A 22,303-nucleotide genomic window follows, 5' to 3' on the forward strand; every position below is an offset into this window, starting at 1 on the left:
AGGAGGTGTCAGAGGAGGGTTTTGTTTATGTTTTGACACATTCTCTTATTCTTATTATAAGAATATGCTTATAATAATCATCAGTGATTCTGTGTCTGTACTGGGAAGAACAATGGTAACAATAAAAGAAAAGAGCAAAGGATTTCCAACAAAAGAACTCGTCGGTCACATAACTTCTGTCTCTTTCTGGCAATCACAAGGACATCTCCGTGTGGGCGGACTTCCCCTTTGCAATGCTCAAGGAATGTTTAGAATGTTTTCTTACCCTTGCAAAGCAATTAAGAAGGCGCTTATCATAATCATCAGTGACTCTGCCCCCATATTGTACTTCTCCAATCATGTATCGAACGGTGCTCCATGATATTCCCTAGAGGAAATTTGACAAAATAAATTTTTAAAATGATCCTTTCTTCACAAACTTAAAATACCCACACACTTAAAATGTTAAGATCTGAGGGTCACATTACATTTGAAAAGCTTGTTTGAATAAACATATTTTTACTTATTTAAATCTTAACAATGGAAGGAAGAGGCCAAGTATTTAGTCATAATTAATCTTCTCATAGAAAGTTGCCTGTTAGGTTCAGCAGACATTTGTGGACTTCTACAATTCTTATTTCTTTCTTTCTTTCAGATATTTGTACCCCTTCCTTCTCAACCTCCCCCCCCCCCGGGGGGGGGGACACGACGAGGACTCAGAGCGGCTTCCAGCCGGCAACGACTCGATGCCTCCAAGTACACATAATAAAATACATAATAAAAACCAATAATTACATACAGTTAAAACATTAAGTCAATTCACTTAAAATATGCTTAAGTATAACAGCTTTGTGGCCTTATATAGCCAATTCTGTGGTTGGAGATTCCATCAAGCTTGTCCATAGTCCATTACCATAGCCATTGTCATCATTGTCAAGAGACCTCATCACACTAGAGCTTGGATCCACTTTCAATCCAGTTTCTGTCTCCTGCAGAATTCTGGGGCTTGTCGTTTAGGGAAGGGCCTTTGAACTGCTCAGCCAGGCAGGTCCTGGGCCTCACTAAACTACAAACCTGAGAATTCTGCAGGAGGCAGAAATCCGATTGAAAGTGGATCCATGCTCTGGTGTAATGAGGCCATAGATAGATATTATGGGGCCAGAGTAGTACAGCAAGTTAAACCACCAGCTGCAGAAAAAACTTGTCAATCGGAAGGTTGGCAGTTCAAAGCTGTGGGTCCGGATGAGCTCCTGCTGTTAGCCCTAGCTTCTGCCAACCTAGCAGTTCGAAAACAAAAATCTGAGGTAAAGGGAGAGGTAAAAGGTGCCCATGCAGACATGCCAGTAATTTGATCCAGAAGGCATCCATAAACAACAGGCTCCTCGGCATCAAAAATGCAACAAGAACACATCCCCATGGCCAGAGTTGAGCACAGACTCCAGATGCCGGAGATAAAAAGGGGGAAGCCTTTACCTCTGTCTGTGTATACTGCCTGTGTACTATATATCTTTGTTATTAATGGTATAATGACATTGAATGTTTGCCTTATATGTATTCTGTAATCCTCTCTTGAGTCCTTTTGGGGATATAGAGTGGAATATAAATGAAGTATATTTCATTTATGTTTATTTATTTATATATCAAAATTGTAAATTGCAAAGATAACTGAGAATTGCCCTAGACTAGAAAATGAATAAAAACAATCCCATTTGTTGTCTTGGAGAAACTGACAATTAATTTTCTTTTATTCCAAATTATTTTTACTGTTTCTCATATGCATTTCTTAATTCCATGTGGTACTCAAATACAGTGGAGACTCTGATAATATAGCCCATTGTTCTTTATGCACTAACAAAAGGCATTATTCATCTCACTGTTGTTGTTTATTTATATCTGGCAATTAGTGTACATGATGTAATGAAGACATGAGGAATCAATGAAGAGCTTACTGAATACCACTTTTCAGGCTACTACTCAGATGTATATTTTTGGCTTGTAGCTCTACATATCATAACACGAAGACAACTTCTAAAAGGATGCCCAAGCATAGAAACCTGTTCTCCATTAGCTCTTCTTGAAAAATAAGAATCCTCCTGATTCCATAAACCTTCCACTTCAAAGAATGGGGACTATAAGTTTACAGTTAGGAAAAAATTGGCAACCAGCTAGGATTTCATCCAAGCCTGGGATGGATTTGTGGCACGACAGCTTTTGGAAGCCAGCTTTATAAGCATCAAACACCTTCTGCCTTAGCCTACTTTCACCAACATCTTTAAATACAATGAAAATATAATGCAAGCTCACTTTCTTGATGTCACATTCATCCAAATGATTCTGTACAAACTGGACACTAGCTGTGAAGTCCGCCGAGTTGAATTCATAAGGAATATTCCAGCCCAATGGACCAAATTTACGTCTTTCCTTAATTGAGAAAGAAAAAAAAACCAGGATTATTTCTTCAGATGTCTTTATTTATTTTGCTTTCCAGATAATTATTGCATTTCCTTTAACAACTTCCAGTATTGATATTTCACGTTAATACTGCTTTCGGATCAAAATATGTAAATTTAAACATTGCAATGTAGATTTTAATGTTGAATTACAGTTCTGTAGATTTATCCGTTGGCAGGACTAGATTACTGATACAGTTTGAAGAACTTAATTATGAATGATGATATGAGTACACCCTAAAGCTCCAATACATTAGAAAATAGGAGTGAGAATCTCAAGGTACTATTTACTTGGAAAACGAAAAATTGCATAGTGTGATAATTGCAACTCACATTCAGATACTAGCTCAAAAGCTTTAAGGCAACTGAAAAACTGATATTTCTCTGTAAATGAGACACAAAGAAGCCATATGCCTGACTCTCCCATTATAGCATTATTGAGCTATGATTCTACTGTGACTTGAAAAATGGAGGAACAAAGACAAAGTAAATTATCTATAATTGTAGAAGGATTTTTTTTTCATGTCAGGAGCGCTTTGAGAAACTGCAAGTCACTTCTGTTGTGAGAGAATTGGCAAGGACGTTGCCCAGGATTTTGATGTGTTGCCATCCTGTGGGAGGCTTCTTTCATGCTCCTGCATGGGGAACTGGGGCTGACAGAGGGAGCTCAACCCTCTCCCCCCAAATTCAAACCTCTGACCTGTTGGTCAGCAGTCCTGCCGGTACAACCCATTGCACCAGTGGGGGCTTCATAGAAGGAATAATACTAAGAGATTATTATTTTGACGTCTATTCATGACAAAAGAAGGATGAATGTTTGATACAGAATGAATTGAGGACTTTTATCTTAAGTTAGAAATATAAAGCTTATTTTCTCAAAAAGTATTTTCCAGAGTCATGTTTTCATACATCCTTGCTTGAAGCTCATATTGGACATAAAACTCAAAGAATACTTTGTTTCTAATACCTGAACAGTTGAATGCAGAAAAGCCACTGTATAAAGAAGAGGTTTCCACATAGGCATATTGCTGACATCAAGTAAGTCTTGATTTATGCCAGAAAACGTTCTTTTCAAACCTGCTCGGACACCTTGTGGTGGTTCATTTGTGAATTTTATTGAAGTCTGATATATAAAAATAGGGGGGAAAAGATTTATTTAATATGAATTTAAAACAGGCACTGATAAAATTATGCCATTTGTACAAAGTTACAGTTCAATGCAGATACATAAATAAAATGTTGTGATATCTACAATTATACAAAGAAAAAAAGGTAAATTATTTGCAATGTTTACATGCTAGCATATGATTGAAAATCAGAATAGTATCACTACAATTGTATTGTAGTGTATTATTGTATTAACTTAATGTTTTAATTATTTATAATTACTGTTGTTGTGTATTTTACTGTAGGCATCAAATATGTGCCGGTTGGAAGCCGCCCTGAGTCTTCCCTAGGGGGCTGAGAAGGGCGGGGTAAAAATACCCGAAATAAATAAATAAATCAAAATATAATTGTAATTTGTTTTTTAATATACTGTACCAAATAGCCTGGGATACTTTTATAATATACAATACCTGCATGTGGCAGGGAGAGGAGTAGAAAGGGAGATATTGTTTTTGAAAAGCTGAAGAACCAATCTACCAGCCTTACTTCTTGTCGGCTGATCAAGGCAAGAGACCCAAGTTCTAATCTGCTTCATCTGTTGCTCTCTTCTCTCCCTTCTTTAGTTTTATTAGATAGCCATGTAAGATACTTGCATTAAAGCAAGGTTTTTAAACTTTTTCCACTTGTGACCACTTTTTGTCTGAGATTTTTTTGTGACCCCAGGTATATAAATATGGAAAATATATACTCCAGGTGTGTGCATGCACATGTGTGTCACTGCATGCTGCTGCTAACAGATTTGAGTAGATGTCTAAAAAAACTAGGTGGCATTCAGAAACTTATTACTGTTGCCAAATTTTCATGACCCAAACATTGAGTTAAGGGAACCCCCATTTGGGGCCAAGACTCACAGCTGAAGCAGTAAATTAAAGCCAACCATATTCAGGTTTAAAGTTGAATGTTTTAACATATTTTAGTGCTAATACTAAATATAATATAAGTATAATTCCATTTTAATGTTCAAAACATAACTATGTGTTAATTATATTGTACTTGTTTAATTTGTAAGTTGCCTTTTGTCCCAGTTTTCAAAAATCATTAGGTATAAAGAAGATGACAATGACGACGACGATGAAGGAAATGGTGAAGATGATATATTTAAGTTAACTAACCTGCAGCAAAGTAATAGGAAACTTATCATGTGGCTCAGTGGTTATCCAAACACGGAAGCTTTCATCAGGAATCTCTGCAGTAATTATCGTTTCCAAAAGTTCTTCCATGAACTCTAGACCTAAATGGCAATTCTGAAGCAACACCCAACCACCCTGTATCCAAAATAGTCTGTTAACAAAATGCATCGTTTCCAGTACTGTATATTGCAATTGACAAACAACTATGGCAGTATGTGAAGAGTTGATTGTTTTCTATGATAATAATGAGGATTAAAATATATGCTAGGAAAAAAATATGGATTTTAATTCAAATGAAACAATTAGATTCAAATAAGTGAATACAGTTGTGCTGCCATCTTGTGGTAGTTATAAAAAGGTTAGACAGGCCCTTGCAAGTTTTGGTCAAAGGATTTCTTGGAAGAAAAAAACAATTTCTAAAAAAAAAAGAGAGAGAGATAATTTGCTTTTAGGCCTGATTCAGCAAGTATGCCATTTTACTTTTGCTTCTTTAAAGTTACACTAATACACTAGTCCTGTAAACATTAATCTGAAATAAACTACACTGAGAAAATTCTTAACAAATTTTCAAATGTGAAAAAAAAAAAAACAGAATCAGTGAGTTTATCTTTTAAATGAAAAACCTGAATGACATTGAGTGGGAAAACATACAATAGGGACACATGCAGTAGAAAATACATTATAAAAGCATTTTGTCAAGGCTGTATCTATATATATATACCTGTGTCATTGACATCTGAACTAGTTTGCGTGCATGAACTTCCTGTCCTTGGCCCATGGATATAGCTCTGTTTTCTGCAATGAATAAAATGGTGATGAATGTATAAAATTATATAAATGTGCTTTCTCCATTGTAAACACACCTTTTAAAAGATGAGAGGAGTGTTCTTTGGTAATTCAGTTTTCAGGTCAAGGATTGGATTTAGCCATTACTGAATAATCCTTTATGTTTTTCTCAGATCTTCAAGAACCCATTTTATATATTTCCCAGGATTTATCTTTTTATTATTATTTGTGACATCTTCCTTTTCTTGCAAATCAGCCACATCCATATATTTGGATTGTCTTATGTTCTGGAGATGGGAGTGGCCATGCCCCAAAGCCCAAAGAGTACTGTGGCTCTTTACAGATTATAGTTGGTCTTCAACATTTTCGGGATTAGAGGAGAATGACTCACATAAATGTGGAAAATCTACATTATCTTTGGTACTCCCCTTGGAGCAGGAAAGGGCAATGAACAGAGAAAGGGTGCTGCCACGATCACTATGGTTCCCAGTGGACTTGCTCATCTTTCCTGCCTCTTTCTTCACCTGTCTCCTTCTCTACTTCTCTGTCCCACAACCAGCTAGCCATCATCATCTGTCTTTGGAAGGAGCAAGAAAAAAATAATAGTGTTTCCTTTCACTCTTTCCAATAGCAGAAGCTGATGGGATGCAAAAAAAAAAGGCACAGAGAGTTAATGGGAAGGCAGAGACAGATGCAAGAGGAGGCAGCGGTCAGCAGAAGAGGGAGAAAAGAGGCTGCACTCCCCATGTGCCCATCATGGCTTCTGACACTCATTGCCCCATACTCCTTTCTCCCTCTACACCCAGAACCCTCATGTATACCCTGGTTATGGGAGAGACAGGGAGAGAAAGCAAAGACCCTGAGGACCAAGGTGAAAGTGGTGGTTAGCGGAGGAAGGAGAGAAAGAGGGTCCGTCCCCTACATTCCTATAACGACCTCCCCATTGATCAGCTAGACAAGTCCACATAGCAGTTGGCTTTGGAGGTGGTCAGCAGGAGGTATAGTGATTCATGGTGTCCCTTGCAGCTGAACCCCAAGGCTATTTATGCACACAGCAGCCTCAGGTTTGGGGAGAGCAGAAGCTTTGGAGGAGCAGTGGGGAACTTGCAAATGCTCAAATCTGTGGCTATCAAACCCACAAACATGGGCAGCTAATTGCAATTTAATTGTAGCATAATTTTTGTTGACTACAACACACTTGATCGGAATATGTTCTCTTTTGTCTCTGTTAGCATTTTTTGTCTCTATTAGTACTCTGTGCATTCAGCTAGGCTGCTATATTGATTATATGGCTCTTTTAATTGATTCTATTTTTAATAGAAGTTGTTTCATCCAATTTATATACCTGGTTTATGTAATGTATTATTTTTTCATGTTGATGTATTTTATTTTATGTATTATGAATTTTATGTATGGTATCTTTATGTGCTATTTTGTAAGCCATCTGAGTCCCTATGGGAGATGGAAGCAGGGTATAAATAAAGTTGTTGTTGTTGTTGTTGTTGTTGTTGTTTGAAACACAACAAGATGAGTCCACAGCAAACAAGATCACTCTGCTGGCTGTTGTATTGGATCACACATCAGACACTTCCCAAGTGTCTTGGACTGTGTGATGTATCAGTGAATAATGCGTGCAGATCCCAGTACGGTGGCCTTTTGCAGCTGGCAGATGGTAATTTTGCCAGCGCCGATTGTGTTTAAGTGCAGACCAAGGTCTTAGGCACTGCACCCAGTGTGCCGATCACCACTGGGACCACCTTGACTGGCTTGTGCCAGAGTCTTTGCAGTTCAATCTTTAAATCCTCATATCGTGTCAGCGTTTCCAGTTGTTCGTCTTCAATCCTGCTGTCGCATGGGATTACAACATCAACTATCCATACTTTGTTTTTTAACACGATCGTGGGGTCAGGAGTATTGTGCTCCAAAACTCTACATCATCTACATCATCATCATCATCATCATCATCATCATCATCATCATTTACTGGATGTTAATGAAGACTTAGTGAAGTAATAAAGAAAGTAATTTCTGACTTTTAAAAAGCTTTTTTTCTTTGATGAGATGTGTCTTCACAGCCTTAGACTTTATGTTATTTTTGAAAGATATGTTTCAAGTTGGTTGACTTAAATTAATATTATAAAGCATTTTTTATAATGGTCTAAAAGACCATTTAAAGGTTGAACAATTAGTGCTTAACCTTAATCTGTAAACCTGAAATTCAAACCAGTGGCACTGGAAAGGTTAAATGCCAGAACCTCAAAAGTTATTTTACAGAATTCAAGCCTATATAATTCAAGAACATCAGTTAGTTCAAAAAAAAAAAACAAAATTTAGCAAAACAATTTTCTACAATTAAGTTATTTCAAAGGATAAAATGTTATAATTATACCCAGTTTAAGTTTCCTGGCCAGTGCATCAATCTGGATAGTTGGGTCAGATCCCATCGATAAGAAACAAATAAGAGGTGTTCGTTTATCACTTTCTTCCCAAGTTTTCTCCAAGTTTAAAATGACTGGTTCTGTATACTTCTCATGCAATGAATCTGCAATATACTTTCTAGCTTGAGAAAGTGTGCGATCTGGACACCAAGACCTAGAAAGAAACGTAACACATGAGTCTAAAGTAGAATATTTCAATTTATTTATATTTATTTCAAGGATTTAAATTCAATCTTGCTATACTAAACTATTCTGGTTTATATTAGTCTTAACTGTTTCCTTTTTTTAAGGTGAACAACAGGAGAAACAGGCCAGAATGAGTTCATGTTTCCACCCTCAGCTGGTAGAATATAACTGTACCCTAAACAAGATAGACGAGACTTTGTAAGCCAATAATAAACCCATGGTTTATTATTTGCTTGTAGGAATGTATTTTGATACAAGCAGCAATTCAATCAACTACATTCTGATCCACCATTACAGTCAAACTGAACTAGATCTAAAACAGAGTTTTCTTAAGAGAGAACAACTTATGAAAACTTCTGAGAATCCTCACCTAATGAGCAGAAGTTTACGACAGGTATCAAGAGCATCACTGTATCCATCAGGGATAGTTTCTTCCTCTGGAGCATCCTTATCAAACCAATTTTTCCATCCCTTTTCATTACGGCAGATCTAAGTATAAACCAAAGAGAAAAGCCATGCTTTCTCTTTACCAGAAAACTTGAGACAGTTTAGGAAAGTTAGATTTTAGTGAAGCCTTATCTATTATTACATTTGGTAGAGTGTGCTTGACAACATAGAGAAATGTATTGCATTTATGGTCATTTGATGCCTGTTTCTTTGTAGAAATAACAAGAACAAATTGCATAATTTAAGATACAAAAATCCAAAATCTTATGATTAATGGCCATCTTAGTGTTATTTAAAATACATGATGTAATGCTGAGTCAATAATATATAGAATGAAACTAGTATAAGTAATAATCCCACCTGATTCATAATTTCTGAGAATTGTGGTAGTTTACTCAGTTCCACCAGATTTAGCCATGTCATATCAAGAATCCATCGGAATGGTTTAGGAGGACAAGCTTTCAGATCAAGTGCAGCACCACCTGGATGAAACCATGAGTATTATTTACAGAAGCATGATGCTTAATATAATATCTGAATTTCAGAATATCGGATAAAAATACAGGTATTTTTAGGTTTTCTACAGGTTCCTTATTGCAATTGTGTTGTATGGGTTTTGAGAAATGTGTATCAATGCATTCTAGTTACTGGCAAGTGAGTTTCATTCAGGCAAATGAAGTGGAATAGAAATGTTGAAGCTTACATGGCACAACTGGAATCTTCAGTTCAGAGAACATTATGTTAAACTCAATGTTTAGATAAGGTTCTGGAAGATATGGTCACATTCCAGCTCCAGAGGTTTCTGTGTGTGATGGATTATCTAGATCAGTGGTTCCCAACCTTTTTTTTAAATCAGGGACCACTTGACTGAGGACCATTTTGACCACTTTCACCAGGGACTACCTGACCAGGGGCCGCTCTCGAACATTAGTACCAAAAGGGTTACAAATCAGCATTTGGTCAACTTTAGATTTGGTTTGGGGTGCTGCTTCAGAAAAGTGCTTTGTATAGACCATAGCAGTTCTAGTTTCTGATACAGAACATGTGCCATGGTCAGTGACAGGGAAGGAGTGACAGGTGGCACAGAAGTGGTGGAAATAAAATAAAAGGAAATAAATAAAGAGGAAGCAGGCTCACGGACCAGATTTTCATCCTTGTGGCCCACTCATGGTTCATGGCCCACAAGTTAAGAACTACTGATCTAGATCCATTTCAATCTAGTTTTAGTCCTGGTTATGGGACAGAGATGGCATTGGTTGCCTTGGTGGATGACCTATGCTGGAATCTAGATGGGGAGTGTATCTTGGCTGGTGTTCCGCTGGATCTTCCAGAGGCTTTTGATAACATTGACTATATGGTATCCTTCTGGGTAACCTTCCTGTGATGGAACTTGAGGGCACTGGATTCCTTTCTTCCTGGAGAGGGTGAACCCAGAAAGTATTTTTTTTATCATGCATACTATATAACACTGTTTGTCTATTAGTGCTTGTTTTTACAGCATTGTCGTCCTGGCTAAGCATACAGTTAGAATGCTATTATGCCAACATTAACCTTGGTATAACAATCACCTAGTATGCCAGAAACACTGGAACACTTTGCCAGTAAATCTTTTCAAAACACCTAATTGGAAGAATATTATAATCATTAAAACAACAATAATATTTCCCTATCACATCACACTGACAGCCTTTTGTGTTGTATTTTCTTAAAATTTGAAAGTGCATAGGATAAATGTCTAAGCTTCTGCCATTATCTTCCATATCAATAATACAAAATTGCTTTTTGGGTTTTTTTGCTGTTATTATTGCTTCAGTACATATTGTTTTCTGTAAACCTTTAATTGTCCTCCTTTCATATCCTTATTCTTGATTGTCCAATAAATTCATTGTCCTTGCATTTATAAGGACAAGTTATTCTACCTATTTGTCTCATAAAGACACTTTCTTTTATTAATAGCATTCTTTTAAACAGTGTTTTTTCCATGACTAACACAAAACAGGAGCCAAGGCAAACTCTTGTAGTGTCACAGGCAATATTATATCAGCATTATTGCCTTTGTCAATATTTAACACTCATATAAAGCTTTTAGGCATTAGACAATGAATTGAACAGAAGTCCTTCCTAAGTGTAAGAACATAGTTTCCATATCTTCCTCAAAGAATGTGTCAACCACATTTTAGTTATCTGATCACAAGACTTCCTATCTGGGGGTTTTTTCAAGATGTAATTCAAGCAAATCATGAGTATGATGCTGATGATGATTATTATTATTAGTTATATCCCGCTTTCTCTCTCCCAAAAGAAACTCAGTGGCTAAGCTTTGATGTTACTAGTACTATGATTAATTTAAATGTGGAAGCAGAAGCTTTAATCTCTGCCCTGAGAATCAAAAGAGAGGAAGGCTGCCATGATGTATTTTCATGTCCCAACAATGGAAGCTGGATATGAAGTATGTGTTCAGACCAAGGAATAATGATGGGAACTGCATGTCAGCAGTAGACATGTGATCCCCAGTCACGACAATTCATGGAATGGTCATATGGGAGGAAGGATCAGAGGGAGGGAAGGAGGAAACAGTGGGAAAGGGATGGACATAAGTAGGGGATAAGAACAGTATTTATGATTGTAAACAATAAGCGACACTGGAAGAGGGCGAATATATATGGATTTTTTTCTCCTTCTTCGCTAATTTGGATATATATATAGAGAGAGAGAGAGAGAGAGAGGGAGGGAGGGAGGGAGGGAGATACACCAATTTTGTTATCTTCTAAATTTTCTTGTGAGGAAATGTTATACTCTACTTGTATGATCCAAATTAAAATAAATAAATAAAGAATTGTCATATATTTGCATACACAAAATATGTACTCTCCCAGACGTCCCAAGACATTGTTGCAAGGTGACAGAATGTTATACATGAGCTTTTGAAAAAATCATAGCTTCTAAGATGGCAGCTTTTCATATTTAGTATAATAGTGCAACATATAGTCATTTTAACTGCTTTTAATTTGACTTTTAGTTTAATAGCAGTTTTATTTTTGTATCGTATTAATCTTAAATCTGTATCACTTTTTATCTGATAGAGAACCTAATTGGCAAAGTTAGCCAAGGTCAAATGAACCAAGACCAAACCAACTTAAACTATCTTCAATTCCAACCCTTCTAGACTTGTCGATGTTAGAAAGTACTTAGAATTATCTTCCCTCCAGCCTAATTTTGTTCCAGCATTGTGATTTATTGCCTAGCTATAGTAGGTTTGGATCTGGTATATTTCAGGTCCTTTTCTGTCCCATCCTTCCCCGTGTCATTTTTTCTGCTGACATATTTTAAGACAGTGGATTGCTCTTTTATGATATCTCTAAGATAACACAGTGAATCTTTTTCTACTGCCAACAGAGGCTTGTAACTAATCCCAATGCATATGGACATTATATTTTTGAATTATTATTACACTGTTACAGTAATGTTTTAACTGGAGGAGATGATATAGTTAAGGATGTGCTGCACTGAAACCCAGTTTAGAGTTAACTTGTTCCTATCCCAACTTCATGCTAACATTATGGTCCATTACCATGCTAGGTCTTCAACCGGCCACTAAATCATTCTGCCAGAAGATTGGCAGATATTTAAGATTGCTGGTATGAAAGAGGCAGATGCCTGATTCTAACTCCTTGCAGATCTTGGATATAGGATTTTAAAAATCTATTAAGCTGCTTTTTTATGTTTTAACAAAAATAGTGATATAATTATAAATTATCACCATAAAGTGGTGCATAACATTGATTTAGATCAATGGTCCCCAACCTTTCTTTGACCAGGGATCACTTGACCAGGGACCACTTTGACCAGGAATCACTTTGTACAGGGACCACTTCCCACCATTAGTACCAAAAGGGTTACAAATCAGTTTTTGGTCAAATTTAGATTTGGCTTGATTATTTGAGGTGCTGATTCAGAAAACTGCATTTGCTAGACCACATCAGTTCTAGTTTCTGATACAGAACATACGCCATCCAGTAGTCACCATCTGCTCTCCCATAGAAAATAATATTTAATAAACCTCAGCACTATAAGAGGGGTTCGCAAGACCAGTCGCTCTCATTGCAACAGTGTAGGCCATGGACCACATTTTAGTTCTTGCAGACTACTGGTGGTCCATGGACCACAGGTAGGGAATCACTGATATAAGGGATCAAATCTCTGATGATTTGTCTAATAGCATTAAACAGTTGCCTGCTCTTTGCCTAATTCATACAACTCTTTTCATGAAGATAATATGAAAAATGTACAGCCCACTACAGGTCTCTGCAACAAGGTAGGATGAATGTAGAGCAAAATTATTACCTTTAATAAGTGCTTGGAATTCTTTTGGCTTAACTTGGCCCCTCTGAAGATCAATTTTTAATGTCAGAAGCAGTGTAAACAGGAATTTATGGTTTTCATATAAACCTCTGACAGAATATGCAAATGTTTCATACGTCAAAAAATCTATAATATTTGATATCCTTTTCTGTGGGATCGGGGACCTTTCAGACCTTTGATATAAACACAAAGCAAGGAAATAAATGAATATCTCACTTGGAAAGTATGCAGAAAGACAGGCTCTAAAGAAATAGCAGTTTTCCTACCTAGCCATGGACTGATCAAACAACTTTAAGAACTGAGCTAATGATGTTTGATACATGATATTGACCATGCTCATTTCTGTGATAAGGAAATACAGAATGCTTCCACGTGTTGCAGCTGGACGGTATTCCTCTTGAGCAGTGTTAATTTTCTTCTCAGTTTCTCCTGCAACTTCCAGTTTTTCTGACACTTCCATAGCTGTTTGCTTGGTAGTTCTCAAGACACCAATCAATGATTCATCATCCACCAAAGAACCTAAGGGATATAGAAGAAATATTTCATAAGGAAGCCTTGGAATTGTAATGGTCAAAATCTAGCTTGAGATAGCTTCTCAGTGTATCTATGGTAAAGAACTTGGATTGACTTCAGAAAGTCCAAGTTTCAAATCCTGGCTTCTTTCATTAAATGATATCAGGCAGATCTCTCAAAAGGTTCTACACATGGGACCTTGGAAAGATATTTCAAGTTCACTGAGATAATAATACTAGGCATGAAAAAATGAGCTGACCAGGCAAGGTTTGTAAGTTAATGTTCCACTCTCTATCCACCAGGAAATTGGAGGCCAATCTGCCTCAAGAGCGAACTATTTCATGTTGAAACTCCCCCTCTATATTTATCATCTAGTCACCTTGAACACCCAGTATATCACATTGGTGTGGACAGAAAGAACATATGCATATGTATTGGGATACTTGAAAGTTCTAGTGATTTAGCCCTGCATCTCCCTATAGGACATAGCTATGTGAAAAATCTTTTGTCTTTAGAATATACAACTTAAAATTATATGCATAGGTTCACATTGCATAACCCACTATATAAAAGCAACCTAAATATCCCTGCCTATAGAAACCAAAAAAATAATACTTCATATCTAATTTTATATGAGAAAAGTATTTTTTAAAAATCTCTTTTACCTTGGTGTGAGCCTTTATTTGCAAGCTACAGGTTAGCGCTAGACCTTTTAATAAACGTATAATCAAGAATTCATGTGTTCATATCCTTGATAAGGTGAAAAATGTCAACTGCAACTTCAATAAAGAAAAAATAAATAAAACAACAACACAACACCTTTTGTTGCAGTTAATTTATAAAGGAGATTGTCTTCTAGTTCCTTCATCTTCCGTTTATTGTAAGTTACATCTTCCATGAGTTTAATCCTCTCTGCTTCCAATTCCTACATTAAAAAGCAAGATAGGAATAAAGATGAGTTGACTATCTATAGTTAGCATGACATTATTTCTGGGAAGGATGGCCCCAACTGGAAAGGGTACTCTTCCAATGATCAAGAAATCAGAGTTGTGCAAAGTTTTCCCTTCTAGCTGTAGAAGAAGGAAAGATAAATTGCTGACATCTGCAGCACAGCCCATGGCAAAATCAACAATGGCTCAAGAACAAAATAGATAACAAAATTGTGTACAAGACAAGAAGCAGCACAGGAAGGACAAACTGAGGCATCCATATATATAAGTTCTTTTTTTTTTTGTCGTGTCAGGAGCGACTTGAGAAACTGCAAGTCGCTTCTGGTGTGAGAGAATTGGCATATGAATCCACAGTTCCTATCATGGGGAGGTGAGGATATGATGAGAAAGAGAGAGAAGGGGAGAAGCAAGAGAGAGAGGAGAGAGGACCAGACAGAACAGTAGAGTCACTTTCCCACAACTAGGAAGAACTTCATAATTAGTCTTAATTTCTATTGTTGGTCACCGTGAGAGTGAAAGTATCAAGAAAGGAGTTTAAAAGACCAGCATCCACATGCATTTCATGGTAAATTGGTATGTATGACATGCAGCATGTTGCAGCAGCCTGCAGATAATAAATGTTTCAGTCATATCGGTCCTATGATTAGGGATAAAATTAGAGGTAGTGGACCCCATGGCTGCCTTGCAGATATCTTCCAGAATGCCAATGAAGAGAATGTTGCAAAAGAAGCTGAACTCCTGACTGAGTGAGCTGCCAAAATAGAATGCTGTAAATAAGGACTATACTCTATGGTCTATTTATTTATTTATCGTGTCAGGAGCAACCAGACAGTTGTATTACTTTTTTAACAAAACAAACAGACAAAACACAAAGTTTGCAAGCTTGGTAGTTGATTAAATGTCCTTTGACCAGTATCTGGCCACTTGGAGTGCCTCTGGTGTTGCCGCAAGAAAGTCCTCCATTGTGCATGTAGCAGGGCTCAGGTTGCATTGCAGCAGATGGTCAGTAGTTTGCTCTTCTTCACACTCGCATGTCGTGGATTCCACTTTGTAGCCCCATTTCTTAAGATTGGCTCTGCATCTATAGTCTATGAAAAAACAGGATAGCTTGGAGAAGACAATGATGCTGGGGAAAATAGAAGGAAAAAGGAAGAGGGACCAACCAAGGGCAAGATGGATGAATGGTATCCTTGAAGTGACTTATCGAGCTGGGGGTGGCAACAGCCCACAAGGGAGCCCTGGCATGGGCTGGTTCATGAGGTCATGAAGAGTCAGAAATGACTGAAAGAGTGAACAACAAAGATCTCTGGCCACTAGTGTTCTACGATATCCACTACACCTGGCCTTCTGACTTGTAGATTACAAATACCATAGGTTGACAGATCTGCACAAGTTAGTCATCAATACAATACACACTTTACATGTTCTGTTTATACCCATCTGGTGCCACTATCTCTTCCTCAGGTGACAAAAAATTGGGAGGACAATATTCTAACTGCAGTGCACATGGAAGGGATTAATCAAATCCATGCATCTCTCTCACTGATAGGACCTGGAGTCCATCCCTCCTCCTATGTCCATATCACCAACACCCACAAAGGTCAAAATCTTGATTGGGATGGAGTGGAGGAACTCAAAGGCCAGACATGTCAATATTTCAAGCAGCTTGTTCAGATCACAGGAAGGTAAATTGAACATTAGTAGGGGGTGGGATTTTTCCCCCAATAACTATACCTGAGAAATATTGGTCACTGGCCTTCAAATGGTATCCCTTTGATAACATGTAAGTTAAATAAACAAGCAACAAAATAGGAGCATTCAATTTCCTGATAGAATTGCAGATTATAGATAACCTTTCATTAATTTTATCTCTGATCCAGAAGTCATAGAAGTCATTGTATTTTCTTCCTTTTAAAAATAATTTCAGAACCACAATAACTGTCTTTATTTCAGAATCAGTTTCTGAACTTCAATCACACACTATTTTTTCATAATTTTGTTTGTACACTATTCACTGTTATTTGTTAACTTACCTGTTTCTCTGTGAGTATTACTCTCTTCAATAACTGGTTTTCAAGCCCTTTCATAGTAACAGTAAAATCAATTACTGATGATTTAGCATTGATCTCAGGAGTGAAGGCAGGATTGGGCAATTTTGTAGTAATGTAAAGTTTAAATGTATTCATGATATCTACTTCTTTGTCACCAACCTTCACCTAAATAACAGTTCAAACCACATTTTAATAAATTGAAATCGACATTGTAAATTCTTGAAAGATTATCAGTAAGAATGTCTGCATGCTTTATATTTTATATCACAATTATTAATGCAGTGTTACATTTTATAAATTGATTTGGGTACAACAAATAACTCTTGGGTTTCTACATGGTTGCCAAATCTTGATTCTCTCCCCCTTGTTTCTGATTAAATAACTTCTGAAAGGTGTGTACACTGCTGGGTTCCTCTCCTGCAATTTTTCATCAGAGAGTACTATGACAATTATGTAAATCAAAGGAAAGTTCACGATATATATTGCTTGCCTATGGTATATTTCATACATTCTATCATTGACCCCATTTTTCATGGTGTCTCTATCGGTTCCAGTGTATAAATCCAGCTCTAGTGTGTAGTACATTTCCGTGCTTCTGCCATACATTTAGTACATGCTTGTAATGGATGCAATCCAGCCTCAAGTTAAATGAGAAATAGATTAAGGGCAGGGGATGAGACTTCTGCAACATTTCATGTCTGCTTTTTTTTCTCCATGAGATTAATATTTTCTTATTGAACTTGCTATCCAGCTTTATAGGAAGAGTGAACTCCATAATGTGTAGCCTTCTATTCCTCCTAAAATACTTCCTTTCCTCAAGAAAACAAATACTAACACTGCCCTTTTTGAGCAAGCTTTCCAGAGAATAAGCACTCATCTGGAATCCTGAGATGGGAGGTAAGTAGCCAGAGAAGACACTTTCAGCAGATGAAGGGTCACAGATAAAGGGTGTCTATGACCCTCTCTTCCCCAATTGTTCATTTCAGCGGAGAGCCCATAAATGCTTAAATAGTTTGGTGATGCAATAGAGAGCACTGCCTGAGAATTCCAAAGACCCCTCCCTACGTTGCAGAACTCCAGGATTCAATAGGATGGAGCCATCTCAGTTTGAATGAAATTATAGCATTATAGTAGTTTGTTGGGAAGGATCCTTTAAAAGCTTGTTATACAGGCAAAGTGAAATGTCCCCTTATTAGCTCTATTTTATGTTAATACGCTTATTTATTTATTAACTGTATTTATACCCCATCTTCTCAACCCAAAGGGGACTCAGAACGACCTTACAAAAGGCAACAATCCAATGCCACATAAAAACAGACATATAATAAACATATACATTAAAACATGAAATTAAAAAGCAGATAAAAATTAATAAAGTGTGTGTGTGTGTGGAGGAGAGAGTTAGGAAGAGGCTAACTGTGGAATACACAAAGCCAGAGAAAGAAAATTCATCTTCCTAAGAATCACAAATAAAGCAAAAGAACAAAACATGTCAAGGAGAATCTGTCCATACTTCTGAATTGGAGAAGAAATTGACCCCATATTAAAGGAGGTGTTTCTTTGGTCTACTGGAGAATTTCTTTGAGATTGCCTGCTCAGTATAGAGAAGGGCAAAAATTTGCAAGGTTTTTAAACAACACTTAATTTAAAATGTATGTAGGTCATTTCATAAGGTAACCCACCTTGAAAGAAGTTCCTGATTTAATGAAGTTCTTCTCTAATATATTATCAAGGGCAGGATCTAATTCTTCACTTATATCCTCAATTAAAAGTGGTCTTCCCAGAGAGAGAGAATCTTCTAGGTGAGTGCGAAAATATTTATGATTCAGAGTTGTCACCTTATAAAGAGAAAGAATTCATTATAAAAGAAAGATAGGGTAGTTTTTCTCACTTTGAAAGTTCTAAGGCTACCATTGTATATACACTTAAGTAGAAACAAATCTCAATGAGCAATGAACTCAGTGGGAATTTACTTTTAGGCAGATATAAATTAGTTTGTACGGTGCATAACATAATGATAAAAAAGGTCTCACTTATGTTATTTAAACATTTCCATAAAATCATTTTATCATTTTAATAGCTGCTAGACAAAAACATGAGTGTGTGCACTATCATTTTAAAAAAAAATCATTTTGTATTCAGAAAAGCAAAAATAAGAATAAACAAGAATAATATAACATACAAACAAATTTCAAAGGTCATATGTTTTAAATACTACACATCTACATTTAACATACAAAAACTACAAACACAAGTGCCTCCCTACCTATTAAAATATGGATTGTAAAGTTAAAAATTGCATACATGAATAAACGCACGTGCACAAATCACAAATCAGTCGATATCTTTCTATGCAAAAACATAATTTCTTACCAAGGAGAACTTTTGTAAATATTTTTACATCCCTATTGTAAAATATTTATCTTTTGATGTTTAACTTCACAACAGTTATCTGATGCAGACCACTATTATTTCCTATCTGAAACTAAGGCCAGTCAAATCTAGCGTCTACATCCATAACTGACACCATTAGACGGCAAATTCCAAGAAGCTTTAATGTTCCTGTTTTCTGTGTTTTCTGCAGGAAATATAACAGTTTCTTAAAAGGTCAATGATTGCTTTAACTTTATCTGAAAGTAATATTAGCATCAGAGGTGAAAAGAACCCATGTCTGGCCAAGAAAGAATGGGTGCCTTTCCAAAACAGATTACAATACTTGAGACATTTTTATGATCACATAGGATATTACTTTCATTTACTTTTAATTATGTTTCAAGGGAACAAATAGGCTCAGGGAGAAGGGACATTTCACACTTGAACGACTTACTTGTAAATCATTGTCCTTTTCTTTTTGCTTAATCCATGTTTTTCCTTGGGTCTGTGGATCTATTAAAAGTGGATATCTTGTGGCTTTAGTGACAATGATCCCATTTTGCACTGACAGTTCATCTCCTGGGAGCCCTTGCAGGTTCCACTCACTAATCTGAAGATTAAGAAAAATTCAGTAGTTGCTTCACTCTTGGAATACTGGTTTTCTCATGCATTACCATGCCATCAAGCTTAAGACAAAGAAAATCCTCTATCATCAGACTATTGTATATAGATCCATTTCCTCACTAGCTGCCATAATATGCTTAGTTTTTATTATGGACAGATGTCATGAATCAGGCCCGTAGCCAGGATTTCGTTTCGGGGGGGGGGGGGTAATTTTTTTCAGGGAGGGTTTCGGGGGGGGGGGCTGAGTTTAGGGTGGGACTGAGTCTGAGTGAAAGAGGGTCTAGCCTAGCAAATCTTTTGTATCATTACCCCAATACCCCCATCATGCATATGGGATATATTGAGTATGGTGATCAGATCATGATATGAATAAACATAACAGTTTAAATAATGCACCAGTAAGGCCTTTTCGTGAACCACCATGAGAAATTCGGGGGGGGGGGGGCTGAAGCCCCTCAAGCCTCCCCCCTGGCTACATGCCTGACATGAATGCATTCATATATCTGTGCAGAGATATCCACATGTCTAAGAATAATCTCCTTTAAAAACATACCCCAAAAGATACTGGCACACACATACTAGGAAAATGTATCAAGCTGGAAATAATAAATTCCATATTTTTCCTAGTATATTTTCCTTAGCAATTGAAGCATTAGAAATGTACACGCAAATATGATATAAGTATTGGTGAAGTTATGCGATTAAAGTTTTCCCTATGAACCATCCAGAAGTTTAAAATCATCTGGAGAGGGCCTGCTCTTGGTCTCGCCTTCTTTGCAGGCGTAACTGGCGGGGACGAGGGACAGGGCCTTCTCAGTGGTGGCCCCAGCTGGGAAAGTCACTCCCTAGGGATTTTAAATCAGCCCCCTTCCTCTTGATCTTCCACAAAAAAATTGAAAACATGGCTATTTGAACAAGCCTTCAGAATCTAGTGCAGCAGTCAAACACAGAAGTATGTGAAATGGAATATCAGAAGGGCTCAGATGATTTTTGGACAAAGAGGCTAACAATAAAGGCATTAGTTTTATATGTTTTGATTGTTTTATTTTATTATATGTACTTTAAATTTTGTTTAAATGTTGTTTAAGTGTATATTGTTAAAGCATTGAATGGCTGCCTGGTTGTAAGCTGCTTTGAGTTACCTTCGAGTTCAAGAAAGGCAGGATAGAAATATCGTAAATAAATAAATAAATTGGAGACAGAGTTTACTGCACTGATTTAATGAATAAGTACTATTTTTCTAGTTATTTTAAAAGGTGCATTTGAAAGGACTACTTTAATTTTTTTTAAGTGATCAATCAATATTATTTGTCCAAAATTGTAACAAATATAGAACTGAAGGATGATTAAATATGAGTACAAGTAGTAGCTTTTTAGAATGGGGTGCAGGTTTTTATTTTCATTTTTCTCTTTATTTATTGATGTCTTCCTGTGCTTTGAGGTCTTGCTAGAAATATTCTATTCTGTCTTTATGTATTTAATACATTTAATAAAAAAAATAAAACTTCATTAATTTCAAGAGCAGATTGCTATTGCCAGGATTGCTTGTTATGAAAGTAAAAAGATGCCAAACCATTGCCATTTATTTAAATTACCATTGGAATGGCTCAATGTGTAGTGTAGATGGGTCCAAAGCTTTAAACTTTTCTACTTCACTGTCCCTTGACCACCTGCCTGACAAAGCATCCTGGAGAACTCAAAAGTTCACTTTTCTAACAACATTATAGTGATTAAATTAGCATAATACCCAAACCTGCTTTTAGGTTTTGGAAAAGGACAATGACAAATATTATCTTGCATTTACCTTAGTTAAAAGGTAGCCAGGGACTTAATTTCCAGGTTTGATTGCTCAGGCCATCAGCAAATTGCTCACTGAGAAAATTTCATTAGGGGATGGAAAATAAATTAATCATAGGAAATATGCTTTTCCCTTAATATCTAGTTTGACTTTGCTTCCAGGTTTCAGACATCTGCTCCTTTTTATCAGAACTGCTTTCATCCATCTACTCATCTACAGGAAATTTCTGCCAACATCACTATAATAGCGCAAAATTTTTAGAGAGGCTCAACAAAACACATTCCAACAGTATCCACCTAACAGTGGAAAATTTTTTGCAAGCCAACAGTACCATTTCTATGAAACTTACTGCAACTAAATCTGTAATATAGGATATAATTTTCCAAAAGACATTCTACCGTATGCAGAGTTGAATAGAAGGTGGTGTTGGGCGGGGGGGGGGGGGGGGGGGTATTCATTTGCATGGATAGAAGTCTGCTTGCCTGACATTGGCTGTCTTCATATCTTCAAACGATTTAAACATGTAATTAAATTAAACTAATTTACATGCAAATGTAATTATCCAGAGAATAATTTGATTGTGTTGCACAATTAAACAATAAATGGAACTAAAACTCAGTGCTACAAACAATTAACAAAATATAGAACCTGTTGGCAGGATTATTTTAACTATATATGTGCTATTGTGATTTTTTTATGCTTATATTGTCTTGTTAATTTTATGTTTATGTTGTTTACTTTGTATGTATTGAGGATGTTACTTGGAAACCACTCTGAGTGTTGGGACTCAGCCTGTGTTTGAGCCTGAATCTGTGATTGTGTTTCCCCCTTCTAATGTTTCTGGGTCTGACTTGGGTAGTGAACCTGATGTGATCAATGAGGATGAGGTGCAAAATGGAGACACTTTGGACAATAAGGTTACTGCAGACTCTGATCGAGAAGGGTCAGGGGAAAGGCTAAGTTCTCATGAGAAAGTTCCACCCAGGGAAGAAAGTTTACTCCCTTCTCCAAGCTTGAGTTTGCAAGATAGTTTCACACCTGCTGTTGCT

At 36.7% G+C, this 22,303-nt stretch overlaps 1 protein-coding gene across 1 annotated transcript in view; it reads right to left on the reverse strand.

The window, feature by feature from the left end:
• Positions 1-22,303, reverse strand: part of DNAH8 (dynein axonemal heavy chain 8) — a 158,103-nt gene that overhangs the window by 13,221 nt on the left and 122,579 nt on the right. Inside the window, exons 70-83 of the mRNA XM_060777916.2 lie at positions 19,287-19,442; positions 18,142-18,297; positions 16,442-16,624; positions 14,278-14,383; positions 13,212-13,464; positions 12,928-13,118; positions 8,944-9,065; positions 8,507-8,625; positions 7,902-8,104; positions 5,448-5,521; positions 4,709-4,861; positions 3,397-3,552; positions 2,284-2,400; positions 266-367 (exon numbers count right to left, since the gene is read on the reverse strand). Coding sequence (XP_060633899.2) covers positions 266-367; positions 2,284-2,400; positions 3,397-3,552; positions 4,709-4,861; positions 5,448-5,521; positions 7,902-8,104; positions 8,507-8,625; positions 8,944-9,065; positions 12,928-13,118; positions 13,212-13,464; positions 14,278-14,383; positions 16,442-16,624; positions 18,142-18,297; positions 19,287-19,442 — 2,091 coding nt within the window. The remainder of the gene's footprint in view (positions 1-265; positions 368-2,283; positions 2,401-3,396; positions 3,553-4,708; positions 4,862-5,447; positions 5,522-7,901; positions 8,105-8,506; positions 8,626-8,943; positions 9,066-12,927; positions 13,119-13,211; positions 13,465-14,277; positions 14,384-16,441; positions 16,625-18,141; positions 18,298-19,286; positions 19,443-22,303) is intronic.

This window comes from Anolis sagrei, chromosome 1 (genome assembly GCF_037176765.1).
Source record: "Anolis sagrei isolate rAnoSag1 chromosome 1, rAnoSag1.mat, whole genome shotgun sequence".
NCBI classification, from domain to species: domain Eukaryota; kingdom Metazoa; phylum Chordata; class Lepidosauria; order Squamata; family Dactyloidae; genus Anolis; species Anolis sagrei.